Source organism: Squalius cephalus (genome assembly GCF_949319135.1).
Source record: "Squalius cephalus genome assembly, contig: scaffold_69, whole genome shotgun sequence".
Taxonomy (NCBI): Eukaryota; Metazoa; Chordata; class Actinopteri; order Cypriniformes; family Leuciscidae; genus Squalius; species Squalius cephalus.
In genome coordinates, this window is record NW_027645795.1 from 41,239 (window position 1) to 62,149 (window position 20,911).

At 41.4% G+C, this 20,911-nt stretch overlaps 1 protein-coding gene across 1 annotated transcript in view; it reads right to left on the reverse strand.

The window, feature by feature from the left end:
- The window catches only part of LOC307154240 (polyunsaturated fatty acid lipoxygenase ALOX15B-like), a gene marked incomplete at both ends in the record, with an annotated part of 48,985 nt that overhangs the window by 13,820 nt on the left and 14,254 nt on the right, over positions 1 to 20,911 (reverse strand). The window contains 6 exons of the mRNA XM_079899015.1: positions 12,719 to 12,922; positions 13,343 to 13,522; positions 13,655 to 13,824; positions 13,923 to 14,026; positions 15,778 to 15,900; positions 16,021 to 16,102. Coding sequence (XP_079755141.1) covers positions 12,719 to 12,922; positions 13,343 to 13,522; positions 13,655 to 13,824; positions 13,923 to 14,026; positions 15,778 to 15,900; positions 16,021 to 16,102 — 863 coding nt within the window. The remainder of the gene's footprint in view (positions 1 to 12,718; positions 12,923 to 13,342; positions 13,523 to 13,654; positions 13,825 to 13,922; positions 14,027 to 15,777; positions 15,901 to 16,020; positions 16,103 to 20,911) is intronic.

Consider the following 20,911-nt stretch of genomic DNA (forward strand, 5'->3'; position numbering starts at 1 on the left):
AGGATTTTTTTCCAGACACGGATAAATTAATTGGGTCAGTGTTGTTGCTGCAGGAAAATGGTCAGTTACAATAGCCCCTTTCACACAGAGATTCCGGAAAATACACGGATAAAGTGAGCCGGGATTTGACCCGGGTTCGTTTGATTTTGGTTCATTCACACTGCGAGTGATTTTCCGGTGCGTTCACACACAACACGTAAAGACACGTGACATCGATGTGACTTGTAATGTCTCAGCAGCGTCTTAAGTTTGCTTATGATCTGCGATTTCTCTCTCTCGAGAAACCACGCTTGTCCATTTTGTTCTCTGATTCGATCATAAACTTGCGCATTACGTACCGTTTCACAGCTGGCGAACAATCCCGGCTTCAGCGTCATCACTACGACACGGCATTATTACGGCTTTTGTTCACACAGCGCGCGTTCCGGGACTGAACACGGCAATGTTACTAGGTCCCCAACCCGGCATCGATCCCGGCATCAATCCCGGGTCGTGTTTGCGTTCACACAGAAGGCACGCTGTGTGAAAGGGGTTAATGATAAAAAAAAAAGTAAAAAAAAGAAGAAAAAAAAAGAGAGATTGCGTCTGAAGAAAATTATGACAAGGTTAAGGAAGGATAAAATGCATGCTTTGGAAAAAGTGTAATGAAGAAATTGCACATGGTGATTTCTAAACTTTGTGTGTCATATTTGTACCTGTCCTGTCTCTTTTATTTCCTTTTTCTTATATGGCTTTTAAGGGTGGGCTTCTTGAATATAAATGGAGGTAAAGATAGGACTAAATTGGCAATGGTTTCAGAGTTTTTCAATTCAACAGTTGATGTAGCTTTTTTTACAAGAAACCCATACTAATACTGATAATGAAAATGAAAATGAATGGAGCATGTGGTGGGAAGGGAAGCTCACTTTAAGTCATGGGACAAATAACAGCGCAAAATATAAATATATTGAAAAATACAAATGTTAGTTTTTTAGCTGTAGATGAGGCTATATAAGGTAGACTTTTGTTAACTAAGATTGAGGTTGGAGGAATGGTATTTGTGTTCATGAATGTTTATGCCCCAAATAGAAAGTCAGCAGAAAGTCTGAGAGGATGGAAATTTTAATGAAAATGAGAAGGTTAAGACAATTGATAGTAATGTGTGTATTGTTGTGGGAGGAGATTGGAATTGCACCACAGATTTTACAATTGATAGAAATGGTGAAGAGCCACATACAGTAGTCAATCAAGTATTGAGGCATTAGGCAAGATGGCGGCACCAGGTGTGACAGGTGTAGCTGCAGCGCTCTTCACCTATGTGCTGCTCATGGGTATATTTAGCTATACCAACCAGTCAAATTCTGGATGACTACTATTTTAACGGTAATACAAAGCTACCCTCTGTGACTGATCTACTGACAAACCAAGCAAAAGAACACAACAAAGCAACGCGTTTCTAATAACCATGACCCTCTTGCTGTCCAGAGACATCCACCATTGCCCTGGTCCGCTCAACAATCAAGAACAAGACAGACCCCACACCACGTCCGCACACAGCGCGAGCATCACTGGTAGCAGTCAGGTACGCTCTTTATGTAATTTACACTACAGTAATGGGCAACAATCTTACCTGAGTGATTTTGTCTCTCCGACGAGTGCCGTGGAGACACCAGTGCGTGACGTGGACATGACGGCTGGCTGGATGGAGATTGGGACCGGGCATGGCGTGTCTACCTGTGTGGAGCTGCGTGCACTACCTCTGACACGAACGTCTTCGGGAGTCGGGATACCAGCATGCTAAGCGCTCAAGATGCATCGGATCACCAGAAACTATCATTTTTGTCAAATACTGCAGGTGATAGCTCACTAGGGGTTGCACTACTACTGATTTCTGCTAGTCGATTTCTTATCAAAACAATACTCGAGTTACTCGACTACTCGTGGTTCATGCTAACTTACTGTAAATGAAAAGACATGAAATAGCTAGATCTTATCAATAAACATGTATTAATTCATAGCCTAATGCAACAATTACATAAGTAAACTCTCAAAACATTATAATTATGATTTAAAATTTTCATGTAACAGTCTAAAGCCAAATAAATAGCCGTTCTTGCCTTTCATTTCAGACGTCTGCTTCTAGGGGCCGTTCACATATCGCGTCTTTTTCGCGCTCAAGTTCGTTATTTCAAATGTAGGCGCGCGGCGAGCGCACTCATAATGGAAGCAGCGTGGTGCACTAGTTTTTCCAGGCGCGCCGATGCCGCGGCGAGATGAAAACATCTCAACTTTTCAGAATGCCTCAAGCGCACCGCAGGTCATGTGACAAAAACCAATCAGCTTCGGTCTTTCCGTAACATCATCGATAGCTCGGCCTTCAGCTGATCGTAGCTGTACAGGGCGGGTTTTTCCTTCTCATCTCCAGAAATATATCTAAAAATGCCTGCGGTTAGGGGAAATATGGAGTCTATGAATGATTTTTAATTGTATTTCTCTCATACGTGTACAAACAGATATTTTTTTAGCATTAGACCAAATGGCTCCCCATGTTTCATCGTCAATGTCAGTAGCTAACTCTTCTTCCCATTTAGCTTTAATACTCTGTGTATCAGCAGAAGAGATTGAGCACACTGAACGATAAATCCTACCCAGAGGCATTTTCCCTGAAGATAAAAATAATAACCTTTCAATAGAAGAAATTTCACAATTTCTAACAAGTGTTGTGTTATTAGTAATATAATGTCTCAATTGGAGGAAACGAAAAAAATCTAATTTGGACAAATGATACTTCTGAGTTCTCTTACGAGAGGTTCTCTCGTATTGCGTAAGTATAGCTTACGCTGCGGGAAAGTTATCTTTCTTCGAGATCTGAAGCCAAAAAATTATCCTTTAATTTTGTATTCATTGTCAACGCAGTGCGGCAGCAGGCAGACCATGGCAAGCTGTATAAGCGTGCTCATTGGTTGCCCGGCGGCAACTGCTTAAGCCTACCAGTGAGCCCTGTGTGACGGCGGCAACTGCTTAAGCCTACCAGTGAGCCCTGTGTGACGGCGGCAACTGCTTAAGCCTACCAGTGAGCCCTGTGTGACGTCGCGCCCTCCACACCCTTCTAACCGTCAAGGTGGGTGTGGCCAGTGTGTATATAAGCAGGGATCGTAGGCTAAAATTCTGATTTTCTTGTCTTCAGCGAAGCTCTTCGCATCGCTGGATCTTGAGAGCCGCCGCCGTTGAAACCAGCGACCAGCAAGCCTAGGACAGCGCCTGAAGAAGCTGGCCGCCTTCGCCGCCTTCAGCCATCCGTGCCTGCTACGCTATCCGGCGACATATCCTTTTACTGCTGTGTGTGTTCGCCTACTGCGACACACACTTTCTCTCTCTGTTCTAAAAGAGCACGAGGCGTTTTTCTAAAAATGCCTCGTTTTTCCTGCGGCTCGTGCCGCGCCCCGCTCAGCAACGGAGACCGCCACCTCATCTGCGCTCTCTGCCTGGGCCGCGAGCACGCCGCCACCGCACTCTCTACGGGCGGCTGCACAGAGTGCGAGGAACTTTCAATGTCGACCCTGCGGGCTCGACTTGAAGTTTTCGACCAGGTTGTCTCTCCGCTTGTCTCTGCTGCGCCGCGCAAGAAGAAGCGCCGCTCACAGAGACCACCGGAGACTGATGAGGCACCTAGAAGCTCGCCAGAGCCCCTCCCTCGAGCTTCTCTTTCGCCCTCTCCGCCTCCCCTTCCGGCCGCTCAACCGCCGGCTCCCGCCCGCACCGCCGCTGCTTCAGGGGATGAGGCCGCTGAGGTTGACGAGCACTCTGACAGCTGCTCTATCTTGGCCTCTGACAGCGAGGAGTGGTCTACTGCCTCCTCTACAGTCCAGGATTCCGGCCGCACTCGAACAGGCGAGGACGCGGAGCTTTTGCGCGGGATCGTGGACTGCTTCTCGGAGGTGCAGAAAACTACACAGGCTATGAACCTCTTTCTGCCTCGACGCTCAAGCTCCGCTGCACGCCGTCCCCGCGACCAGCCTGCACAACGCTCCGCCCAGCGTCCAGCTCGACCTCCGTCCTCGCAGCGACGACAGGGCGGCCGCCCTTGATCACGCTCGACCAGCCGAAACAGACCGCCTCCGCCGCGGGGACCCCGGCAGAGGATTACGGTGAAACCTGAGCCCGCTAAGTCCTCCTAGCCCGAGAAAAGAAGCGACGGCTGAGTCCCGCTGCGGCTGGACCACCGTCAAAGCTTCACGCTCTGTCAGTCCCCGTTGCCACGGCTACTGCAGACATTTACTTTGCAGCCAACGAGCCGGTAAATCGACCTTCTCACCTGCACACAACCCCCGTTCTTACGGCGATCCAGAGAGATCTCAAAAAGAGCATCATGTCTGGTTGCACGGCTCACGCCGTGTGTGTTTCAAGTGCAGTAAGTGTGCCCACGCTCCCGTGTTCACCCCTGTACACAAGCACCATAAATCCCGTGTCTCTCACAGAGCCCACTCTCATAAAGCAGGCAAAAGCCGCTCGAGTGCTGAAAGTAGGTCACGTGTCCACCTCCCCGTGCCCACACCTACCCACTGCCTGCTCTGTTACACGGCCTCTCACGACCGGTCAGGTTTTAAATGTAAGTCCTGTGCCCGCCCTCGAGCGCTCACACATACTAACAAACATCTCGCCCCCGACGCCGCCCTCACGCGTCGCGCTTCACACCATATGTTCCCCGTCGAAAGCCACCAGGACACTGTGTGTAAAACGGCCAGCCATCGCTGAATGCGAGCCGCCGCATATAAGCACCAAGAGCGCGCACACTGCGCCCGCGCCTCCGTTTCGAGCTCTTGAACCCGCAACGCGTGGCAATCAGAGCTCGGAGGCTATTCTGCCCCTGGCTGCACACGCGAAAGCGTGGGAAGCTATTCCAGGCGCGTCAGAATGGGTGCTAAGCACAGTAAAAAAGGGCTATACTCTGCAGTTCGCTCGCCGCCCCCGCGCTTTCATGCGCGTACCGAGACGACAGTGAATGGGAAAGTAGCACATCTACTTCCAGCAGAAATAGCGACACTCCTGTGCAAAGGGGCTATAGAACCGGTACCCCCTTCTATGAGCGAGACGGGCTTTTACAGCCTTGATTTCCTCGTTCCCAAGAAGGATGGAGCTTTCAGACCGATTTTGGATCTGAGACATTTGAACAAGGCTCTTATGAGAAGACCGTTCAAAATGCTCACAACCAGGCAGATCCTCGCGCAGATTCGCCCGAGGGACTGGTTTATCTCTCTCCATCTAAAAGACGCGTACTTTCAGATCCAGATAATACCCCGTCACAGGCCATTCTTGAGATTCGCCTTCGACGGTCAGGTATATCAATACACCGTCCTGCCGTTCGGCCTGTCTTTGGCACCCCGTATATTCACAAAGTGCATGGACACGGCTCTCGCTCCCCTGAGAGCTACATTCAAGCCTACATGCTGATCTCCATGCTTTCAGAGTATTTACTATAATTGGATTATCATATATCTCTTTTATTTTTTGGAAACTCTTAACAAAGAGAAGGGCTCTTAAAGGAAATTGTGAAAAGGAAGATTCGATATCCAACCAAGTAGAGGAAAAATCATTCCTGACCCAATCTGCAATGTATTTAAGATGAGAACTTAACTAAAACTTCTTAATATTTGGAAAGTCCAACCCCCCCATAGACCTTGGCAGATAAAGTACTGACATTTTTAATCTAGGCTTATGTTTGTCCCATATAAAGGAAGTCAGCCAGCTATTCAGGCCCTTTAATGTCCTATTTGAGAATAGTATAGGAACCATCCGAATAGGGTATAATAATTTTGGTAGAACAATCATCTTTACAAGTGCTATCCGACCTAGCCAAGATACTGGCAAGGAATTCCAGCGTTCCAAGTCTTGCCGCATTTTCTCAAATAAAGGAACAAAATTAGATTCATACATCTGCTTCAAGGACGAAGAGATAGAAATACCTAGATAAATTAAACCTAGAGGTGACCACTTAAAAGGAAAACAGGGTGTAGTATTAGGTATAGAGGTGAGAGTACCTAAAGGCATAGCTTCAGATTTAGCTAAATTAATTTTATAACCAGAAAAGGTACTATACTTGTTGACCAACTCAATCAGAGCGGGGACTGACTTTTCGGGCTCAGATAAAAAAAGTAATACATCGTCAGCATAAAGCGCAATCTTGTGATGTTTATGTCCTATCTGTAAACCCGAAATAGATGTTGCCGATCTGATTGCTTCAGCTAGAGGCTCTATGGCCATTGCAAACAAAAGTGGTGACAGGGGGTGTTACGAAGTGGTGGACGCAGTAAGATCCAATTGCAGCTTTATTAGAATAATCAACAGGCAGGGTAAATCAGGGGCAGACAGAACAATGGAGATAATCTCAGAGCAGAAACAGATAACAGGCAAGGGTCGAGGCAGGCGGCAGGAATCACAGTCCAATGAACAATCCGGGTCAAGACAGGCAGCAGAAGAATCAGAAGTCGGTATAAACAATCCAAGGTCAGTAACAGTTCAGCAAACACAGGGAAAACACTCAGAAATTGTACGCCGGGGCAATGCAATACTTCGCAGTGAACTGAAGAGTGACAGAGGTTTATATGGTTGTATGTGAATGAGCTGCAGGTGTATGAGATGAGTGTGGATGAGCTGCAGGTGTATGAGATGAGTGTGGATGAGCTGCAGGTGTATGTGCAATCAGTCCCAGGTAAGCGGCATGATGGGAAGTTGAGTTTGTGATGTGATCAGTCTGGTGTGGAGTGCCCTCTGGTGACTCTCAGAGGCACTCCAGCTGGTGATCGTTACAGGGGGCAACCCTGCATGGTGCCTCTATGTATAGGAAAATAATCAGATCTTAAGCCATTTGTCAATACAGCAGAGCATGGGTCCGTGTACAGCACTCTAATCCATTGCACAAAATTTTCACCTAGGCCAAATTTTTCCAAAACAAAGAAAAGGTAAGACCACTCAATACGGTCAAACGCCTTCTCTGCATCCAAAGACAGCACTAGCCCATCTATGGATTTCCCTTTAAAGGCATAGATAATGTTTAAAAGGCGTCTTATATTATCAGATGAATTCCTACCCTGTATAAATCCTGTTTGATCGATCCCAATTATTGTAGGAAGAATTTTTTCAAGGCGCATTGCTAAAATTTTAGAAAGCAATTTCCGGTCCACATTCAGTAATGCTATTGGCCTGTAAGAAGAACATACATCAGGACTTTTACCTTTCTTTAATATAAGCGTGATATTAGCTTCTCTAAGGGTCTTTGGTAATTCTCTAACCACAAACGAGTGATTAAACATATTACAGTTTTTTTCAATCGCTAACAAGCACTTACCCATACTTCAGATACTTTTTCTAAACTCTTAACACAGACTCACACCTACAAAACACAATTGGCCAAATGGTTAATTGTCTTCTCAAAAACACATTTTGTTAAATATATACTAACTCTTCATTTCAAAACAGAACACATGTTTCTCTGCGCACACACTAACTTTACCAAAACACTGGAAATCTGACTCAAAATGAAATTATTCTGTCAAAGAATAACACTTCACAAGGTACATGCAGTCAATCAAAGTACACCAGGTTTCAAAATACTGGCTATTGTTGACATTACTAAAACGGCATAGACTTTTATGTTTCAGTTTTACAGGTATTTGCATGCAAAACGTGCAATTCACCGTTTTACACTAAATTTCTTGGTTGGGAACTGTATGTCCACATGTACAGTACAGTCACATTCATAAGCATTCCAGTAAAAAGCAAATCAGTTTTTATTCCTTTACTGTTTACTACAGGAGGTACAGTAGAAACACGGTTTGATAGAACAGAAAAAGTTTTACAGTATTGCTTACAGTGAACAAAATATCCATTAAACACACAAGAGCATTGTGAACAAAAAAACAACAGCAAAAAAAGGAGGGGGGGACGACAAAAAAACATCAAATTACTGTATCTACTGTAATCTCTGCGATCTTCAGGGTTAGGCCACATGTTTTCATCAAGATCACATCTGATATCATCCAAGGCGATGCACCTGGGATAAAACTGCTTGGTATGTCGGATCCACCCTTGGAGCCAGCATCCATGCCTTCAAGGAGGGACATCTGCTCATGTGGCTGATGGTCATAAACCTTCCACCTCCACATTACATTTCGTCCAGGTCGACGCCTTTTGGCCAGATTGAATCCTGCCTCATCTATGTATATGAATTCATGAGGGGCCTGGTTGGCCTCCAATTCCATAACTCTCAAAACAAAGTTTATGTAAATCATGTCATTTACTGTATACCATACTGTACTGTGTAGGTTACCTACTTGCAAAGTGCAAAGCTTATAGAACTGGGCATTGAATTGAATATACAGTAGGCTACACTATACCTGGACATATTGTCGTTGTAGCTCCTTGACTCTCTCACTGATATATTGTTTTTGAACTGATATCATTGCAGAAGCAGAGGTTTTTATAAACTTTCATATTGTAAAATATTAGTACAATTTGAAATAACTGATTTCTTTAAAAATATGTATGTCATGTAATAAATTGTGTAAAATGTAATTTATTCCTGTGATGAAAAGCTGAATTTTCAGTATCATTACTCCAGGAAGATGCATATGGACTCGAAAAGCTTGTTTCTTCATGACATTGTTCAAAAGCAACACATTTTGCTAGCAATCAAAAATCACATTTTGCTAAAATCATGAAGTTTACAAAAATGGTAAAAGTTTCATGTAAATGGTAAATACATGTAAATAAATGCAGTCCATACTGTATCTAAGGTTTGGAATATTGTTTTTGCTGTTGTGGGATGTTGTGTGTTAACATTTGTAAATACTACAAAAACACTCTATAATTTTGTTGGGAGGTATAGCTTGTCTGTTAAGAAAATGTAAGCATTATGGAAATGTGTTCACTGACTGCATATTGTGTGAAACCGACAAGAAATGTGTGAATGGTATGGCCACAAAAGACTGATGCTGTGCTAATTGTGTTTAGAGTTTTGAAAATGTGAACGCTGGCTGGACAAACGCTTGTTAGCGACTGAAAAAAACTGTAAGCAATGGGTCTACAAGCAGCTCTTGAAACTCCTTAAAAAACTCTCCACAAAACCCATCTGGTCCAGGTGATTTACCATTCTTAAGAACATTAATAGCATTAATAACCTCCTGTCTAGTAATAGGTCCATTGAGGGAGTCCTTTTGTGTAGCTGAAATTGTTGGTAGATTAATCTCAGAGAAAAAGTCAATCATTTGTTTGAGATGGTCATCTGCTTTCTCAGAAGAATATAAATTCATTTAAAAATCTTTAAACGAGTTATTAATATTCTTATTATCGTGAAAAATATTATCATCTGAGACAACAATAGTATCGATAAACTGAGATGCAGCACGCTGTTTTGCAATATATGCTAGAAATCTCCCAGGTTTGTCTCCATGCTCATAAAATCTTTGTTTTGAGTATCTTATTTTCTTCTCTGCTTCCACAGTAAGGAGACAATCTAAAGATGCTCTAACTGCTTGTAACTCTTTCAATAAATCTTCTGATGGAGATCTATTATAAATTTTTTCCTTAACCAATAACTGCGCCTCCAAAGCCCTGTGATTTATCATTCTTTGACGCTTTCTAGAGGAAGTATATGAAATAATTTGCCCCCTTGCATAAGCTTTACAAGTTTCCCACAATAAAGATGGATTATCTGTGGATAGAGAATTAATAGATAGAAAGGATTTAAATTCAGAAGAGAAGTAAACTGAAAATGCGCTGTCTCTAAGTGTTGCAATATTAAGTCTCCACTGTATAGAACAGTCCGCTGTATTCCTGAATCGAAGCTCCATAGTGACACTGGCATGATCTGACAGTAAAATGCTTTCAATATTACAAGATAGTACTAAGTGCAAATCTGTTTTTGGCATAAAAAGGTAGTCTAATCTGGACTGACACTTATAGGAGGTGGTGTGGCGCAATGGATAAGACACATGCCTTTGGTGTGAGAGACCCGGGTTCGAATCCACTGTGAGACACCAATGTGTCCCTGAGCAAGACACTTAACCCCTAGTTGCTCCAGAGGTGTGCGACCTCTGACATATATAGCAATTGTAAGTCGCTTTGGATAAAAGCGTCAGCTAAATGAATAAATGTAAATGTAAATGTAGGAGGTAGAAAAAAATGTGTATTCCTTGTCGGCAGGGTGAAGAGTTCTCCAGACATCTACAAAACCAAGATCTTTACAAATATTCTGAAGGGATCTCGCCTGAGCGGTTAGAGACGCAGAGCTATGTGGGTGTCTATCTACAAGAGGATTCATTACACAATTAAAATCTCCACCCACAATTGTTAAATCTGCTGACCTGGCACTCAAGTCCAAAAACACTTTAGTAATAAAGTCAGATGGATGAGCTGGAGGATAGTACATGTTTAGTATGAGAATAGTTTTACCTTGCAACAAGCCTTCAACAATAACATAATGACCGCCCCTATCTTTAATACAGTTTACAATTTTGAACGGTAGATTACGTTTAATGAGAATGGCAACACCTCTACTTCTAGATGTAAAAGAAGAAAAATATATCTGCCCGAAACCACCCTGTTGTAATTTTAGATGTTCTGCATCACTCAGATGAGTCTCTTGTAAAAGAGCAATTTCGATATTTCCTTTTTTCAAAAAAGCAAGTATCTTTCTCCGCTTTATAGGATTATGAATACCTCGAATATTCCAAGTGCAAATCCTAAGCGCCCTAGACATTCAATATTGCACAGACAATCAGTGCAAACATAATACAGATGAATTTAGAGTATATTCCTATAAGGGAACCCATAGGAAATCGGAGCTTCAAACAAAAGTTAAATAAAATCAAAATAAAACACAAAAAACTATCCAAGGGAACAAACCTGCCAAACATGCAGGAAGAACTGTTCTTACTCTTTTCTTCTGAAGGCAACTGCCTACCCCCCCAAACACCACTCACATCTCTGAACATAGGGTAAACACAAACCTCACCGCGCACTCAGCAACATGATACAGCTTCACTCAGCATGTTATTTTGTTGAGATACCACAAAACTGTCCACGAAAGCTTGCCAAATTAGCCCAAGCTGTCAACGAACGCAGTCGCGTCATCTGAAGAGGCAAAGCGTTTCACTGTCCCGTTGACGGTCAGCCTCAGAGTTGCAGGATACAGTAGTGCATACTCAATCTTCATCTTCTGCAGTCGCCGTTTGACATCGTCGGAAGCCTTGCGTTTCTTTATCACCATCGCAGAATAATCGTTGAAGAATGAAATCCTCGGTCCTGCGTCAGTGCTCCTTTCGGGATCCATGCCAACACGACGAGCTGCGTCCAATACTCGCTGTTTGTCCGTAAAGTTATGAAACTTTATGATGACAGGTCTGGGTCTCTGCTTGGGTCCTGGTAATGGCGCTAACGAGCGATGAGCACGATCAAGCTTGATCCGTCCAGCCTTCGTTGCAATCTTTAAGTAATCGGGCAACCACCTTTCAAAGAAATGCACCGGATCACTTCCTTCCGCGCCCTCTTGAAGACCGACAAGACGCAAATTACACCTGCGCCCGCGATTCTCCAGATCGTCGATGTGCGCTGACATTTCGCTCACTTTTTTTTTAAGATCAGCCATGGTGGCCTGCAAAGTCTCCATTGAATTTTCCACACCGGCTATTCGTTCCTCCGCCTGGCCCACTCGCTCCACCAAGGCTTGGAACTGAACGGTTTGATCATTTATCGCGGCTAGGACAGTGTTCACTTTCTCATATATTACCTTCGTAATGTTTTCAGTTAATTTGTCCAGAGCTTGAGCAAAGTTGGAGTTGGAACTTTCCTCCTCACGACTCTTCATGCTCGCGTCGTTCATATTAGCACCGTGCTCGCTGCCGCTGGTAGTAGAACTCTTCGACGCAATCTTCTTAGCTTTGGGCATTCTGTCAGATCCTTTTGAAAAATATTGGTCTAAAGACATGGCACAATAACCATTTAAGCTCGTAGAATGATCCTGCTGAGTGAAAATATTAATTAATCGAATATTTGAACTAATGTCACGAGAGCTCGCCAAAAGACGTGTCCACTCTACGACGCCATCTTTCTTCCCCCAAATTCAGTATATTTTAACAGAATCGAATCTAGATTATCTTTGCCTGTCTGAAACCTGGCTCCAGGCTAATTCACCACTGTGGATTATTCACAGGGCAATAGCTACAGACAGACATGTAGCACACTTGCATCCAGCAGTGGGTGGGGAATGTAGGGTTTGTGGTGAAGAGGAGGATTTGGAACATTTGTTTTTAAGATGTGCAAGACTTTTTAAACTTCTTAAGGAATGGTTCAGGGAATTTAGCAAGGATTTCTCAGATTAGTGTTCATCGGAGGGTTAAAGTATGGATTTGTGATGAGGAAGAAAGTGTGTTTATTAAGTTATCTGATTGGGACTGCAACATTGGCAGTGTGGAAGACTAGGAAGAACATATTATAATATTGTCAGTTGTTTTATTGAAATATGGTGTGTTGATGTTTTATGCACCATTTATGATGATGTGATGGTTATATATATATATATATATATATATATATATATACGTCTGTGGGTTTATATGTTCTAATTTTATAATGTAATGTTTGAATACAGTATGAGTGTATGAGTTTTGAAATGCAAAAATTAAAGAATTTTGAACCTCACCGTTCACACGTCAAACCAACTCATGCACGACAGATTCAATACCTTGTAGAGAGGGTGTGGAGAGGGAAGATTGCGCAACGTGGCCACGGTGAACACCTCCGCCAGCAGGTGAGTCCTCAGCAGGTGGAAGTCCACCTCGTGAACGCCAAACTCTGCGTTTCGGACGAAGATCTTGGCCAGTTTCCAGTCGGCCTTTGAATCCGTTGGGAGGAAGATGAGATTGTCTTTGCTGGGCTTTTGCCTTAACTGTGCAGATTAAATTTGAACACCCGTGAAAATGGTACAAACAGTTTCTGAGGGAATCTGGGTTATTATTTTTCTCTTTTATGAAAATGAGAAAGGATTTCCATGGCTTCTGTCATAATTACTCTATAAAGACACTGACATCTTAAAAAAGGTTTATTTAATGTTTAATCATTCAGACATGTTTGCCCACTCTTCAGTTGTACATTTCACCTTTTCTTTGTTTCTTTGTAATAATTTGGTTATTTACCTCGTCTTTCAAGATTTATTTATCTGTATTTAATTTAATAAACCCCCTCCCTTGCTTCTAGAGCATTTCCCAGCTGAAGCCAATTCTAATCCCTCTACATGCTCAAGGAGCGATGTCCCATACAGCGTGATGTCTTGTGTTCTCCCTCAAAGAGCCGAGGTTATATTCATAACCCGAGGATTTCTGCACTCCGGATGCAAGACACGCACCTGAATGGCGATGGGCAGCATCATGCCTTGAGGATTGCAGTACAGCAGGACCAGGGGAGCCGTGAGATACTGCTGCCTGCCACTGACAACATTCCCCACCAGCCCGTCCATCATCTTATAGTCAGACAAGAAGATGTTCCCTTTCTGGGTATGGGGGTAGATCACACCAAATAATGAAGAAACACAGGAAATTAGGCTAAATCAAAGCAAACCAGACCCAGTCATTCCAAATCTCGAGAAGAACTCGCCCATCATTGCCAGGAGCAAGTAGCGTACCTTCATCTCCTGCTCCAAGCTGGTTCCTCTTAGTGAGTCTTTGACCATGTCATCTGTGACGGGGAAATTCTCGGGCAGAGTTGAGCAGCGCTGGATCATCATGGGATTGAGGCCATTCAGAAACTGGTAGCCAAAGAACTCGTCCTCATCCCAGTGCTCCTGAATGTATTCTGCAAAGCATGCTGTGTCAGAACTTATGCTACAGTACAGACAGTAATTTATTTGCAATACAGTCATTTTGAACAGTTCATTCATTTAAGATGACTACCAATGGTTTTCACTCTGTTTTCACAAATGATTGCTTCCAGTTGGCTGATGTTTTCCCACGATTTTCTGCTGTCAGCTAATCCAGTTAGCTTCAGAGCAGCTAACCTGCACACAGAATACACAGGTACACAGTGCAAACATTAATAGTGTAACTCGCCTTGATATACTACCTATGGTCCATCCTAGCTTTAGTTGTGAGCATCTTTGAAGTTACTATTAGATATTATATTATTACTGTGTTCAAGAAGACAAAGCAATTTTGTGAATGCCATCCACTTCAATGCAAAATACACTGTATATGCATGGATCATGTTTTTAAATCACCACAGTTTATTTTTAACTAAAGCATACTTAAAATTAAAGCAACACCAGGTAACTTTTGCTCTCGGGGTCCCCCTACGGTTGGGAAATAGTATTGTCTTCTACTGCGGTCGTAAAATATGTCATTGTAACACCAGGGGATACACGTGCATTTGTTGACTAGCCGATACCCCCGAACTCTGCAGGAGTTCTCACGTCTTGGGCAGACTGCCTGCGTTTGCATTATAGCCTGAGGCAAGACACTTTCACCAGAAAAATAAATAAACAAACATGACTATCAGCCTGCAGTCATTAGGCTACTTAGCCTAAAAGATTATTTTGTCCATCTAATCATGTATTATTTACTTGCAAGAATGTAGCCCCTACCAAACTTGTACACGCTGTTTAGACATAGGCTTACTTCTGACTTTTTTTTTGTCCGTTGCTGCTTTGGCCATGACAAAAACATACACACGAAAGCCGGAAAACAAACGCTGGTTGGCCTCTCACGTCCAAATTTGAGGAAGTGGTGGGGGAAGTGACATATGCCGTAAAGCAGTCGAATTTTGTGGTTCTTTTTGTGCTCGGGTTACTACCCGCACCCCGAAGTTACGTAGTGCCAGTAAAAGCGACACAGACCCCGTCAGGCTATGGCAGACGTGTCATTCAACCTATTGTAAGTCAATATACCAGCACAAGGGTCTTGGAAATATATTATGAAGGTTGAAAAGCTACATAGTGTTGCTATAAATCTAGCTATAAATATTTAGTATTTCCACCAGTGCAATCTATCACTAAAAACACACCATATTTGGGCTAACCTACAAACTGAAAACATTGATACAGTCCATTGTCCTAACAATAATGGTGAAATGGTTAAGCTTGCTGTCGTGGGCTCACTACTTATGAACTCTCTAAATGCATCTCTGGAGTTCCCATTACATTGGGTAGCCTATACTTTTAGCTGAGTATACATGGCGAATCCTTGAAGAATTATTGCAGTTAATTTTTTAATAAAGCATACTCCAAAGTAATCTGACATTGCCTCTACATTACCAATATAACTCATCTCTCCTGTGGTGCTTGGGTCCATGGAATCCTGATGCAACAGAAATGTGTAAATCGTAGGTGAGAAAAGGCAAACATGGTAAAAATCTGTTAATCCGATGAAAAACAGATGCCGTGCGGTGTGCGAAACTACACCAACTCTCAGACACAGTTGCAACAGTGATGTATTTTAAGCATGAGAATCTGTCTTCTCCCTCATTTTCATGTTGAGTGAAACTACACTGATAGGAACCTGCTGATGCTACCAATAACTGCGATCTGGAAGAGGAAGCCTATACGGCAAAGATTAACCATGAATATGCATACTGTCCATATTGCTTGTAATTGAAATTAAAATAGAGTTGACGTCTGTTCAGTTGTTTCCCTAAATTCTTATGTTTCTGTTGTTCTAAAAACCCAATATTGGGTCCAGCAGACCCGTGAACACTGAACAGTGTGTAACAAAGACATGAACACTGCAGGAGGGTTAAAACGACTTGGTCACTTACTGCTTTCCTGCACTGGAGTAAAACTCGGTTTCCTTTGTGTAAGAGAATCGGACTTCAGCGGGCAGAGCAAGGGGAGTGTCGTAATCGATAACTTGAGGTGTGCCCTCAGCGTACACACGCCACCTAGGGGTAGAATATTCAGCTGTACTTCAACGGAAGGAATTTAATTTCACTGAATTTATTTTCATATAAGGCAGACACTTCGCTGTCACACCGACTTGTATTAGTGTGCTGGCCACTAACCTAAATAACTTTTGTTGCTCCTCTAGCTGCCTCATCCTTTGTCTTTGGGCTATGGGGTTGGTGTCCTGGAACACAAGTGAAGCTGAAATGCAAATGCCAACATTAATTCACAATCTAAATTTATGTTTGCAAAAGAAAACATTTTGAAAAATGTAGGCTATATTTTGTATATATCGTTTCTTGTTCATAGAACAATGACTTGTCATCCATATAATTTTGACATGACACTTTAATTTGAATACAAATGATGTACTTTATTTTAAAAAGGCTAATGGTAGCATTAGCCTATAGCTAAGCATTAGCCTATAGTTCATCACCCAATGAACATCACAACAACGACAGCCATGTAATCTCTGGTCCTGACCCTGTGCAGGAGTTATACTTTATTAGAGCATCTGACACTTTTGACATTATCTCTCCATCATATGAAGAAATAAATGTTTGCTTAAAGAAATTCTTCTACAATATACAAAAGTATGTGTGTGTGTGTGTGTGTGTGTGTGTGTGTGTGTGTGTGTGTGTGTGTGTGCATAGCTTACATAGCTAGTGGACCTGTCACAAAGCATTAAAAATATGCAGGAAGTAACAATAAAAATGTATAAATGCTGTGCTGTACACATGAACTGGTTCATTAAAAAATATATAGGCAATAACTCTCTGTGGGATATCCCAAACAACCCAGACATCACCCACATGATTATAGTAAAACAGGGCTCTCAAGTGTCACGCATTGAGCATGACAGTCACTCATTTCGGTGTTTTGCCACGCACCCCCTTCACACATTGTATTTCTCACGCGGAAAAACTATTTATAATATATTTAATATCCCGCAGCGCCCAAAACTTCTCTGGCCGCGCCGCTCTCACTATGGAACCAGCAGGAATCAAGCGCGTCTCCCCTGGAGTTCTTAGTCGAGCCTGCCACTTATCAGCCAATCAAAAAAAAGAAAGGGGCTACACAATAGCCAATCAGAAAATAGCACTATTGTATCTGGGTAAGATTTAACGCTACAACCAATGAAAAAGAATCTGTATACTTTAATTACAAGACATGGCGTGATAACTATTTTTAAGGTAGAATGCATTAAATTTACTTCATAGAAATCTCATCAGACTGTCACGCAAGCCTATATTGACTATCACTCTGCAAGTCCACGTGTGGATTTTCCAAAATGCCAAAGAACAAGGACAGAAAGTTACTCTCTTCGCTTTTCGAAGCATCATCTGGAGCTGATTCATCCCCAAATACTCCAACAGGTAGTCCTCTTTCAAAAAAAGCATGTCAGGAAGAAGACCTCAAAGTATCTAATGCTGATATACTTCGTGCTGTTAACGCTCTTAATGATCGCTTTTCATCGGTGGAACAACAAATTGCCCAGAACTCGGTCGCTATAGTTAATCTGACTTTGTGGCCGAGGAGATGAAATCTCTTTCTGCAAGGGTCAAGTCTAATGAGAACAAGGTAGCGCAGATTGAACAGGTGGTCCGGATGGTTCAAGGCAAGTGCGATCAAGCCGAGATCTACAGTAGGAGATGGAATTTGAGGCTAAATAATCTGAGAGAAACGGATGGAGAAAATATAAGAATCAAAGTGCTCGAAATCCTGAAAATGTTGACTCCGGACGAGGTAGATGATGACATCCGTTTTTTTGTCGACACAATCCACAGGATTGGACGTCCTGGTTCTGGAAGTAACCGTCCTAGGCCGGTCATCATCCAGTTCGCACTCAGGACCTACAGAGAGAAAGTCTGGAAAGCTGCACGGGATCATCCTGCACTTAAGGAAAGAGGGGTTCGCCTGGCTGAGGACCTGACATTTGCAGAAAGACAACAGAGGAAGCTGCTATGGCCAAAGGTAAAGGCGGCGAGAGAAGAGGGGAAGAGAGCTTACTTTCGTGGAGCAGATGCTTTTATTGATGGAGAAAAATTGTCTGTGAATGACTTTCAAGATGAGTATTAACTGAGAAAGGACTATGCTGGGTAGACATTCGAACTGTAATCTTGCGCGGTCTTCGTTTGCGTTCGTCCAGGTGATGTGACTCCTCGTAATTTGGAGTGGATCAATACCGACTGGTTTGTGAATTTTTTTGTTTGTTTCAGGGTTCTTTATATAACACTGTTCTGACATCCAAATAAGATTTTTTTTTTTTATGTCTGATTTTGTTTTTAGTTGCTTAAAGGTTGTTTCTCTTAACCCATTTGTGCCCAAATTTTTCTGAATGGTTTCATGCATATAATCCTGTTAATAGTGTCCTATGTGAACATTTATTTTCCCCAGGTTTTTTTTTTCTTTCTTGAAAATCATATTTGAATGTGCGGCAACTATAGTTGCCGGTGGGCAAATATGTTGTATGCACCCCTTCAATGTAAAATATGAATAGGAGGAGAACATTTGGCATTTATCTCAAAATAACTGCTTTCAACAGATCAATCTTTATTCATAAACAAATTTATTATGTATAAAAGTCGAAGAACATTTGATGCAGACCCAAAAAAAACTGCATCTAGCTTATAATCTCTTGAATATGAAAACACAACAAACAACAAATCCATTTGCCTTAACCATTGTGCGCTGTTCAGGGTCTTTTTGTCCCACATTTCTGACTTTCATTCATGGGGATAACATGGATAATTTGACATGGTTAAGTGTTTTTAAAAGATTTTTGCCCATCTTTTGGAAAATGCTGTTCTAAAAGTAACAATTTATCACTTTAACCAGTAGATGGCTGCAGAGCACCACTATTTGCTTTTTGACTAACTGAAAGACATCTTTTCTCAAGTTTTTCCAGTTGTACTCATATCTACATATAATGAAATCACAATTATAATAATAAAAGTTACTTTTTGTCAAAGTTTAGGCACTTTTTGTACTGAAAAAAAAAATGTTATATTATGATTAGAATCAAATGAATTTGATCAATGGACAAAATTCATCCTCAAAATCAGAAACAACACAGAACACACAGACAGAAATGAAGTGGCACACTTTAAATTTGTAGAATTATATGAAAAACAGATGTTTGAAATAAATGATAAACTCTAAAAACTCCAACTTTTCTCTTTGTAACATCCTGATCAGGTTTGATTCTAATCATAATGGAACATTATTGAAAAACTGATTTTTTTCAGTACAAAAACTGCCAAACTTTGACAAAAAGTAACTTTTATTGTTATAATTGTGATTTCATTATATGTAGATATGAATCTAACTGGAAAAACTTGTGAAAAGATGTCTTTTAGTTTGAAACTTTTAGTACTTTTAGAGCTCTGCAGCCATCTACTGGTTAAAGTGATTTTTTTTTTTTTTTTTTTACTTTTAAAACTGCATTTTCCAAGATTTGGCCAAAAATCTTACACTAAACCATGTCAAATTATCCATGTTATCCCCATGAATGAAAGTTAGAAATGTGGGTATTTTATAAGGCAAATTTTTCTTTTCTTTTTTTGAACATTTTGTGGAGTAAAAATGTCCAAATGAAGAGTAAAAACATTAATAAACTGAGTAAAATTACATTTGTTTAAAATATATATATATATATTGTTACAAAATAACATTTTGTTGCCTGGGGTCTCTCAGAGCCCAAACAGCCTGACTGTAAACCGCAAACGAACAGCGCACAAGGGTTAAAGTTGTGGAACATAGTGCAGAACAAAGTGCAGCCATAACAGGGCATTGTGTATCAAAAAGGTAAATGAAAATAAATAAATACAAATAAATAGAATGAAGAAAAAAATATCTATATAGAGATGTCATTTAAAGGGTTAAGTTATGTTTATGCACTAAACAAGACCAATAAACTTGATTTATTAACCTATTAACACAGTACACCCCATTTTCCCATGATATATGTACTTACAAGGCATTTGCCCACCGGCAACTATAGTTGCCGCTTGGACTTTTGACTAAGTATACAAAAAACTATAGATCTCTTGTAAGATTTGTTTTGTTTGGCTGATTCTAGAGACCTTCATGATTATGTAGATATATATATGTCAACAAAAAATACTTATTAGTAACATGAAAATGACCTTTCTTTGGGAGGGTTTGCCTTCGCCCTGCTTCCTGGAAATAGGGGTAGGAAGTTGACAGCCTCATGTGACAGGGAGGAAGTGAATACCTTTAATTTTTTTACAAGAGACTCATTCGTGTGAATCTGATGTTAAATGGTGGCGTTCTCAGTGGGGCGATCAAATCTTCTTTTATCATGGTTCTCATCATTCGGCAGGTGTCGCTACTCTACTAAATAAATTTAAAGGTGATGTATTAGAATTGGTTAGCTCCAAAGAAGGTAGATGGTTACTTATGGTTGTTAAATTGGATAATTCGGTTTTTGTTTTAGGGAATTTTTATGGTCATAATTCTTCAGTTCAAGCCAAAAATATGTCTACGGAGGTTATTCATTCTATTTCAGCTCTGTTGGGGAAATAATTTTTGATAATGGGTGGTGATTTTAATGACGCCCCAGATGATTCTTTAGATCGTTTCCCACCTCATATGTTTTCTACTTCAAAATTTAAGTTTACTACTGCATTATGTACCAATCTTTCTTTAGTGGATGTTTGGAGATTCTTGAATTTTAATGAAAAATGTTATTCTTGGAGTAATTCATCAAAGTCTTTACAATCAAGGATTGATCTATGGTTAATTAACCCAGAATCTGTCCAATACGTTATTGATGTTATATACTGTCATGCACCTCTTTCGGATCATAAAATGATTGTTTTGACTCTTTCTGGAACTGATAGTAAAAATAATAGTATACGAGGCTATTGGAAATTAAATAACAACTTGCTAAGCAATGAAGGGTTTGTTACCCAGGTTCGAGAAGTAGCTCAACTCATTTTTGGAAATAAGAAAATGTCTCACGTTAAAAAATGGGAATTATTTAAG